General features: G+C 41.3%; 1 protein-coding gene across 1 annotated transcript in view; it reads left to right on the forward strand.

Annotated features, from left to right (window-relative positions):
- The window catches only part of LOC140737939 (uncharacterized), a 44771-nt gene extending 36185 nt beyond the window's left edge, over positions 1-8586 (forward strand). The window contains exon 7 of the mRNA XM_073064788.1: positions 6323-8586. Within this exon, the coding sequence (XP_072920889.1) occupies positions 6323-6430 (108 nt within the window). The 3' untranslated portion in view covers positions 6431-8586. The remainder of the gene's footprint in view (positions 1-6322) is intronic.
- Positions 8587-10128: the final 1542 nt, after the last annotated feature.

The following is a 10128-nucleotide window of genomic DNA, read 5'->3' on the forward strand; positions in this document are numbered from 1 at the left end:
CTCACCATAGTAATGGTGTACCTACTGATCACTCTTTCTCTATGCAGAGAGATAGAATGGCCACAATGGGCTGAATGGCCTCTTTCTGTGATCCTATGTTTGAATAAGTTTATAATCCCATGGCCTGTATTGGTCTCAGTGCCAAGGTGATAATTTTGTAGAACAAAACAGTCTTTTGTATTGATGTATCATATTTTGTAGAATGTGAGTAAATTATCAAACACAAGACACAGCTGTGTTTTTAAATTAGCTCATTTCCTCCAACAATATTTGCTGGTAATGGTATCCTCTGGTAATCAGAATTGGAATCAAGTTTATCACCACCGACATATGTCATGAAGTTTGAAGTTTAGAGTTCAAAGTAATTTTATTCTAATAATAGTGCAAATTTAAACCAATCCTTCCTGCCTACTCGTGATCCACAAACCTGCATTCCTTGTGTATCCGTGTCCAAGTCAACATAAAGTTTATTATCAAAGCACAGAACCAGGTTTAATAACACTGGCATATGTGGTGAAATTTTCCTACAGAAAATCCTGGTAATTCTCACCGTCTGCATGTCACCTTGGCTGAACAGCAGAGCACTTTTAGTGATAGACTAAGACAACTGCTCTGCTCCAAAGAGTGCTATATGAGGCCATTCTTACCCTGAGCCATTGTACTCTATAATGAGTCAACCTATAGTCAGGGAAATGATAATCCCCTCCTGTTAGACTGTTTGTGGTAACTTGTGTTTGATTCTTTCTACTTCTCTTCTACTATTTATATTTGTGCACTTGTAATGCTACAGTGACACTGTAATTTCCTTTGGGATCAATAAAGTACCTATCTAACTTTGTGGCAGCAATACATGATAATAGAGAAAAAATGAATTACAGTAACTATATAGTTAAATTCAATAAGCAGTGCAAGAAAGTAGAAATAAAAAAGTAGTGAGGTAATGTTCATGGGTTCAATGTTCAATACGTATACCCTATGTTACCATATACCACCTTGAGATACATTTTCTTGTAGGCATTTACAAGAAAAAATAATCACAGTAGAATTTACAAATAAAACTACACAAACAGACAAAGACTGGCAAACAATCAATGTGAAAAAAGACAACAAAAATAATACTGTGTCAGCACTCAATCAGGCTCTGATGAAGGGTCTCGTCCCAAAACATCATCTGTTTATTCCCCTCCATAGATGCTGCCTGACCAGCTGAGTTCCTCCAACGATTTGTGTGTTACACAGCAGATTATAATATGCATTCATAAGCAAATGTATCGTGTTGGTCACAAAGGATGTTGTTAAACTAGAAAGAGTGCAGAAAAGATCTACCAGGATGTTGCCTGGACTTGGGGTGAGTTACAAGGACAGTCTGCATAGACTAGGAATTTATGTCCTGGAATGTAAGCGATTGAGGGGTGACCTGATAGAGGTGACAGTATATAGGATCATGAGGGCCATAGACAGGATGAATGCACATTTTATGGGTCTCAGACCCAATGTGGTGATTTGGACAAGCAGAGTGTCAAATTATCTTGTGGTATTATATTTGTAAAATGTCAGTAAATTATCAAACACAGGACACAGCTGTGTTTTAAATTTAGCTGACTTCCTCCAACACTATTTGCTGGTAATAGAATCTCAGGGTTGAATATGGTAACACATTATAAATTTAATTTGAGCTTTGATAATCAGAATTGGAATCAGCTTTATTGTCACTGACATATGTCTTGAAGATCGAAGTTCAAAGTAAAGTTATTATTAAAGTACGTATGTTACCACAAACCACCTTGAAGTAAATTTTCTCAGGGAAAAGGTACTAAAACAAGGGCATAGATAGATAGATAGATACTTTATTCATCCCCATGGGGAAATTCAACTTTTTTTCCAATGTCCCATACACTTGTTGTAGCATAACTAATTACATACAATACTTAACTCAGTAAAAAATATGATATGCATCTAAATCACTATCTCAAAAAGCATTAATAATAGCCTTTAAAAAGTTCTTAAGTCCTGGCGGTAGAATTGTAAAGCCTAATGGCATTGGGGAGTATTGACCTCTTCATCCTGTCTGAGGAGCATTGCATCGATAGTAACCTGTCGCTGAAACTGCTTCTCTGTCTCTGGATGGTGCTATGTAGAGGATGTTCAGAGTTTTCCATAATTGACCGTAGCCTACTCAGCGCCCTTCGCTCAGCTACCGATGTTAAAGAGCATAGGGTTAAGAGCAGAGATAAGACATCTGAAAGCGACATCAGGAGCGACCTCTTTACACAAAGGGTAGTGGGTATTTGGAACGAGCTGCCAGGAATAGTGGTTGAGGTGGGCAAGTTGACATTTAATAGTTATATAGATAAGAACATGAATAGGGAAAGCTTCTATGTCCACAGGCAAAATGCAGACAGCTGTGATAAGCTCACTGGGTAACACAGTGGGTATGAATGAGTTGAGCTGAATGGCCTCATTGCATGTTGTAAGGCTTTATGAATCTATAAAACTGTTACCCTATTTTGCCCCCAACATTTTCACTCTGTAGTAATGGCTTTATCCAGCAATGGAAAGTATTGCTTACTTTTTTCTCAATAATCCTTCAGCATTTTCTCCCCTCGATCAAACACTCCCTCTCACACAACTCCACTCCTCCCCTCCCATCCCCCTACACCAGCCCAAAATTTTTGCATTAAGTGAATCAACCCTTTGTCAGTTCTCTTGTTCCTTTTTCATGCCCTGTGGTGCATCGGACGGCGTTTTTTGCTGTTTCCTTAGCATTTGACTTTTTTTCTTACGTGGCCAAGTTGCTAGCTCAATGCTCTTCCCATCACAAATGGAAAGTGTGCAAGGAGCTGGCCAGATCTGAACTCAGGACCATTTGCCTTGGAGTCCGGTGCTGACGCCACTTCACCATCTGCAAACCTTTGTCAGGTTTAGGTGACATTGCACTCTCTAATCCCTGATGAAATCTCATGCTCTGTCTCAAATATCTTGCCCCCTGCCGAAATGAAAATCAAGTCTCAGTTTATACCTACAATGTAAAAGATTAAAATCTCCTATGTAGAACATAAGATTATAAGAAAAGACTAATCTACGATCACTTAAGCCTGGTGTAGCATGCAATAAACTTACATTAACGATACATCGCCTTACCTCCATCAGTTCCCTTCACTCATACAGGTTCAGCTACAGTATAATTGAGGAACTTCATTGGATGTTGTAGCCCATCTGCCAACATGACACACAAGCCAGGGGAGCATGATATGAAGAGCAAGCTGGTGTCCACATAGTCGACTCCCCCTTGCCTCTTTGATTCGGCCGGTACATGCCACACCACAACCATCCTGCTCCTTCAAGACCTCAGGTCTACACAATAACGCCAGGTCACACAGGTAGTTTAAAAGTTCATCTCTGAAAGGGAAATGACAGGCTACTGATTGCAGGGAATATTGAAGAAAGTCAATTCAATTCATTTTTTAAGCAAAACTGTCATTAATGAAGCAATTAGTAGTTTTGTTTGCTGCCAGCAAGTCGTCGTTGTATACACTAGTGTCATCTTAAACCAGAAGAGGCTATTTGAGACATACATTGGAAGCATTTAACAGGTATTGGGAGATTATCCCCACTACCACCCCCTCTATTATAACCTTAAGGAACCTCAAATAATACATACAGTGGATTCTCATTATTGGGGTAGCCATTTATCTGAGACAACTCTTACAGACCGAAAACTAAATCAAGAAAATATTCAGGCTTCCCTTTACTTTCTTGGGACAGTATGCTGCTTAATTGAGGCAGGAGACTGTTGCCAAACAACTTCTAACAAACGTCGGTTCTGTGCACCTGCGCCACGCTATACAGTGCTTAGAGCAATCAATTTTTAAATAGCGTCATTTGTGTGTGTTCGTGTTCAAAAAGCAGTGATTTTTGTCACAGGTAGTTGGGGAGAAACAAACGATATGACAATTCGGAACCGTTTTGTTCATTGTGGTTTCAAGCATTCAGGCTTGAAGAAGGTGGGGACATGTTCGGCACAACTTTGTTGGCCAAAGGGCCTGTATTGTGCCCTTTGTATTGTGGTTTTCTATGTTTCTATGCCAGAAACAACCAGGAGTGAAAATGAAACAATTTCACTACTTCAACAAGTTAGCAATAGGAAGGTATTGACAATCATCTTGAATGTTGCAATGAAATTAAAGATTTGGAGGATGCAATCATTGAAAGCATTGTCTGAAGGCCATCCATTATCTGCACTAGGTATCTGCACTGATATTGTTTATTTAAAGTCAATCAAAAGAACGTGGCAGATGAATTAGTCCATCAATAACTATAAGGAGCTAATACATAGTTTTATAATACTGTAGAGGCAGTGGTAGTGTTCTAATTTAAAGTGCAATGAGATAGATTGGGAGATCAGGAATTCATCCTTAGCATATGGGACCATATCCACAGTTCCCATGCAAGTTGATAGGGTGATCAAGATGTTGTGTGGTGTATAGGCCTTTATTAGTTAGGAGAGGGAGTTCAATGCCGTGAGGTAATTTTGCAGTTCAGTAAAACCTTGGTTAGACTCCACTTGGAATATTGTGGTCATTTCGGGTCACCTCACTATAGGAAGGGTGTGGAAGCTTTAAGGAGGGTGCAGAGGAGATTTACCAGAATGCTGCCAGGGTTAGAGAGCATGTCTCATGAGAATAGGTGGAGGAAGCTAGAGCTTTGCTCTTTGGAGGGAAGGAAGATGAGAGGTGACTTGATGGAGGTGTATAAGATGATAAAAGCATAGACACAGCACCCAGGGCATGCCCTTTTCTCACTGTTACCATCAGCTAGGAGATACAGAAGCCTGAAGGCACACACTCAGTAATTCAGGAACAGCTTCTTCCCCTCTGCCATCCGATTCCTAAATGGACATTGAACCCTTGGACACTACCTCACTCTTTTAATATACAGTATTTCTGTTTTTTTGCATGTTTTCTTAATCTATTCGATATACATATACTGTAATTGATTTAATTAATTGTTACTATTATTTTATTTTATTTATTATTTTTTCTCTGCTGGATTATGTATTACATTGAACTGCTGCTGCTAAGTTAACAAATTTCACGTCACATGCCGGTGATAATAAACCTGATTCTGATTCTGCTTCTGATTCTGATCGAATGGACAGCCAGAGACTTTTTCCCAGAGTGGAAATGGCTAATGCGTGGGGGCATAATTTTAAGTTGATTGTAGGGAAGTATGGTGAGGGGGGGTGTCAGAGGCAAGTTCTTTACACAGAGAGTGGTAGCTGTGTAGAATGTCCTGCTACGTTTAGTGGTAGTGGTAGATACATTAGGGGCATTTTCTCATTGGAACAACAAAGATCCTCACTGCCGAGCCCATGTTCTTCTCTCGCTGCTGCCATCAAGTGGAAGGTTCAAGAGCCTCAGGACTCGCACCAACAGATTGAAGAACAGTGACTACCCCTCAACCATCAGGCTGTTAAACAAAAGGGGATAACTACACTTGCCCATCCTTTGAGATGTTCCCACTACCTATTATCTCACTTCTAGGACTCTTTATTCTGTTATTTCATGCTCTCATTATTTATTGGTATTTACTTATATTTGCATTTGCATGATTTGTCGACTTCTATACTGTACTTGATCTTTCATTGATCCTGTTATAGTTACTATCCTATAGATTTGCTGAGTATGCCTGCAGGATAATGAATCACAGGGTTGTACGTGGTGATATATATGTACTCTGATAATAAAATGTACTTTGAACTTAGAGGATAAGAAGTGTTTTGATAGAGGTGTACAAGATGATAAGAGCCATAGATTGAGTGGATAGCCAGTGACTTGTTCCCAGGGTGGAAATGGATAAAAGTTAGAGGCAGAATTTTAAGGTGATTGGTGGAAAGTATAGGGAAGTAGAAGTATTTTTTTACACAGTGAGTGCTGGGTGCATCGAATGCCTGGCCTGGGGTGGTGGCTAAGACAGATACATTAGCTGCATTTAAGAAATTTAGATAGGCACATGATCAATAGAAAAATGGAGGGCTATGTAAGAAAGAAGTTTAGATTAAAGGGCCAGCACAAGATTGTGGGCCAAAGGGTGGAGTGTTGTTCTATGTTCCATGTGGGGTCCATTTAAAAGTGTAAAACAGCGGAATAGAAGCTGTCCTTGAGGCTGGTGGGAAGTGTTTGATTTTCCAGTTCGTACCTCCTGGATCCGTACCTCAGACAAACATTTTGATTTAATTTCAACTCCATGATGTATCTGAACAAGTTGAATTCCCCATGAAGTCACCTATCATTTACATTGCTCTCTCTCTCTACTTCCAAAGGTCAGAGAGGATGGTTCTGCAAGCTCCAGTCAAGAGGGGAAGAAGAAGAAAAGGAAAATGAAAAAGTCCAACAAAATGGATTGCTCACAACAAGGCAACATCCAGTAACCCAGGGCAACCCTATTCCAAGATTAAAAGTACAGGCCTTTAGCAAATGCTTCACAAACAGACAATAGTTATGCACCTCTTTTGTCCTATGGTCTCTCCCTATAACCTTGAATTTTAAAACTTTATATATATATATATATCTTTAGTATTTTCATGCATCACGCTGAGAAAATATGCTTTATTCCAGCAGTAAGTACGACATACAACTCTGCTTATTTGAAAGATGGGCTTGCACTGGAGAAGGTGCAGGGGAGATATACAAGGATATTGCCAGTTCTAAACAATTGTAGCTAAAAAGTGAGATTGGATATCTGGGGTTGACTATAAGACTTAAGAACAGAATCAGGACATTTGTTCCATTGGGTCACTCCACCAATCAATCATGGATGAATCATTTTCCCATTCAACCCCTTTCTCCTGCCTTCTCCCTCTAACCTTTGACACCCTTACCAATCAAGGACACAATAAGACCTTTGACACTTATTATGACATAAATCTCATTTGACTCATGCCAATGCCCCCATTCTCCCTCTTTACTTCTCTTCCTCTGCAACTTAACCTCAACTCACGTTCCCATCAATTGTTATTATTTTACCCCAATCCTACATAAGGGGTAATTAGCAGTAGCCAGTTATCCAACCCGTAAGTCTTTGGGAAAGCCACTTGGTCAGAGGCACAGCGTTCAGACTTGACACGAACAGCACCCGAGGTGGGGATTGTGGAGATGTGAGGCACAGCTCTAACCTCTGTACAAGATTATCTTTCTCCTCACCTCCTTCACAGAACTGCAAAGAGCTGAGAGACCATCCTTTCCCCACTGCAGAGATCCCACGGGCAACTCACGGTGAGAGTGGTTCTCCGGGCACATAGGGAGAATCCGGCTGGGAGGAGCCTTCTCATTCTTCTAAACCCCAGTGAGTACAGCCCCAGAGCCATCAAACACTCCTTATATGTTAACCCTTTCATACTTGTGGTTATTCTCGTGAACCTCCTCTGGACACCCTCCAATGCCAGCACATCTCTTGTTAGATAAATCTCAAAGTGTGGGCTAACCAATGAGTCAGCATTACAACCTTGATTTTGTATTCTAGGCCTCTCAAAATGAATGCTAACATTCCATTTGCGTTCCTTGACCTACCTGGGTCTCCAAATACCTGTGCACTGAAGTTTGAATTTTCTCCTCATTTAGAAAAAAAGTCCACACCTAAATTCCTTCTGCCAAAGTACACAAACATACATATCCCTACGCTATATACCATCTGCCACTTCATTGTCCATTCTCCCAAACTAAGTCCTTGCTGTAAAGACATCCTCCTTCCTCAAAACTACCTTTCCTTCCACCTATCTTCATACCATGTGCAAAGTTGGCCACAAAGCCATTGATTCATTCATCTAAATCACTGACATATTGTGTAAGGAGAATCTGTCCCAACACAGACCCCTGTGGCACACCATTAGTCACCAGCAGCCGACCAGAACAGGCTCCCATTATTCCCACTCTTTTCCTCTTGCCAATCAGCCAATCTTCCATGCATGCTAGAAGCGATCCTGCAATACCATGGACTCTTCACTGGTTAAGCAGCCTCACGTACGACACCTTGCAAAGGCCTTCTGAAAATCCAAGTAGACAACATCAACCAATTCTCTTTTATATATCCTGCCTGTTATTTCCTCAAGGAATTCCAACAGCTTTGATAAGCAAAATTTCCCTTTAGAAAACCATGCTGACTTTGGTCTATTTTATCATGTATGTCCAAGTACCATGAAAACTCATCCTTAGTAATAGATTCCAACAGCTTTCCAGCCACTGAAGTCAGCCTATCTGACTTACAATTTCCTTTCTTCTGCCTCCTTCCCTTTTAAAAAAGTAGAGTGACATTTGCAATTTTCCAGTCCTCAGGAACCATTCCAGAATCTAGTGATTCTTGAAAATCATTACTACTGCCTCCACAATCTCTTCAGTTACCTCTTTTAGAACTCAGGGGTGTAGTCCATCTGTTCCTTCAGACTTTTAGCAAATAATAGCAAAGACGCTCACCTGCATTGTTTGTCTGTCTTTGCAGCATGTATTGCCTCATTGATTCTGTACGCCTGCAAGAAAACAAATCTCAGGATAGTATATGATGACATATATGTACTTTGATAATAAATTTACTTTGAACCGTGAATTGCTTATTTCATAAAAGATTTCTATAAGTCACAAAGTGAGCTAGCAATTGACACTAAAGCTAAATTCACACTAACTGAATATCTTTGTCACTTTAAAAACACTTTACCAGCCACAGATTGTTTGGTATCCGTCAACGGATTGAGCTGGCCTTGGCGTCCATAGTTAATTCACATAAAGTGTGACACAATCATCACACACTGGCTCGCTAATGACCCACCTTCAACCATGGATAGGGCCTTTAATGGGGAGGGGGGCTAATGAGTGCATGAGGCCCTTTTGGTGCTGGTCTGACCAGTCCTCTGTCCCCTTTACCATCAATGACTCCCTGAAGGTCCTGGAGACTCAGGTTGGGGGAGCCAGGGCCTGGCAAGAACTTGGTGATCTCGGTGTTGCTGACACGTGACTCACTGCAGATGCTGGAATTCTGGATAAACACATGCAAAATGCAGGAGGAATTCAGCCCAGATGCTGCTTGGCCTGCAGAGTTCCTCTGTGTGTGGCCTAATCTCACATCCCGCACCTCTGAAGCCATCCTTGGTTTCGTGTGGATGCCCAAAGAAAATGCAGTGAGTCCCAGGAGTGTAATGTCCCAAGGAAAAAGGAAAAGTGTATACATTGTTGCCCTCAACCTAATGGCCACCATTCAATATGGCTGCTCCAGCAGGTGTATAGAGCCCAAGCAGAAACAGACTGAGTGTCACAGCATGCAGAGGTTCAACCTGTCCCCAGTGTTGCAAAGGTTGGACGTGGTCTTATTGCCACTCAATGGTCCAGACAGCAGGACCTTGCAGCATCACCTGCTCTTCTGAGGAACATTTCTACAGAAGAGCACCTTGGACCATGAGTCTACCAGGCAGTGCCTGCAAGTGTCTGAAGAAGCAAACAATGGCCGACCCTCCAAACAGGCTATCAAGGTTACTCAGCAGAATGTCTCTTCATCAGAACTCTCAACCAAGGTCCAAGATCTCACATGGCTGACACTGTATCCCCATCAGATCCTTGCCACATGGTCAGAGTCTCGCTCACAAAGTGAGCTGCCTTCAGGTTGGCTGTGTTAAGGTTGAAACAATCACCCACCTCTTTGAGTGCTTGCCAAGAAGGTATTGGAAAGGATGTAAGGAACCTTGCCAACATTCATCCCGAGCACTTGAGTAACAGAGGACTCTCTGGTCTATCCCCGGATACACCAAGTGCTGCTGGAAGACTCAGTGCAAGACTCATTTTTGCCTCTTGTAACCGGTTGATCCTCCAGTGTAAGGACCTACCCAAAAGTGATTGCTGCCAATTGGCACATTGCAGGATGCAGCTGAACATGCTGAAGACACATTGAAGCTCTGTACATTCCCTTACCCCTTTACAAAGGATGGGGGAAGTATCCTTGTTCTACTTAACACCCAAGGCCTGAGTCCTGTGTATTTGCCTCTCACAGTTATTTAAGCTGGAGTGTTTGCACTGAACAATCGATGAGATGTTGACATACTGTAAAGATCATAAACAAATGTATTGATATATTTGGTAGAGTGAATTA

This window comes from Hemitrygon akajei, chromosome 2 (assembly GCF_048418815.1).
Source record: "Hemitrygon akajei chromosome 2, sHemAka1.3, whole genome shotgun sequence".
NCBI lineage: Eukaryota > Metazoa > Chordata > Chondrichthyes > Myliobatiformes > Dasyatidae > Hemitrygon > Hemitrygon akajei.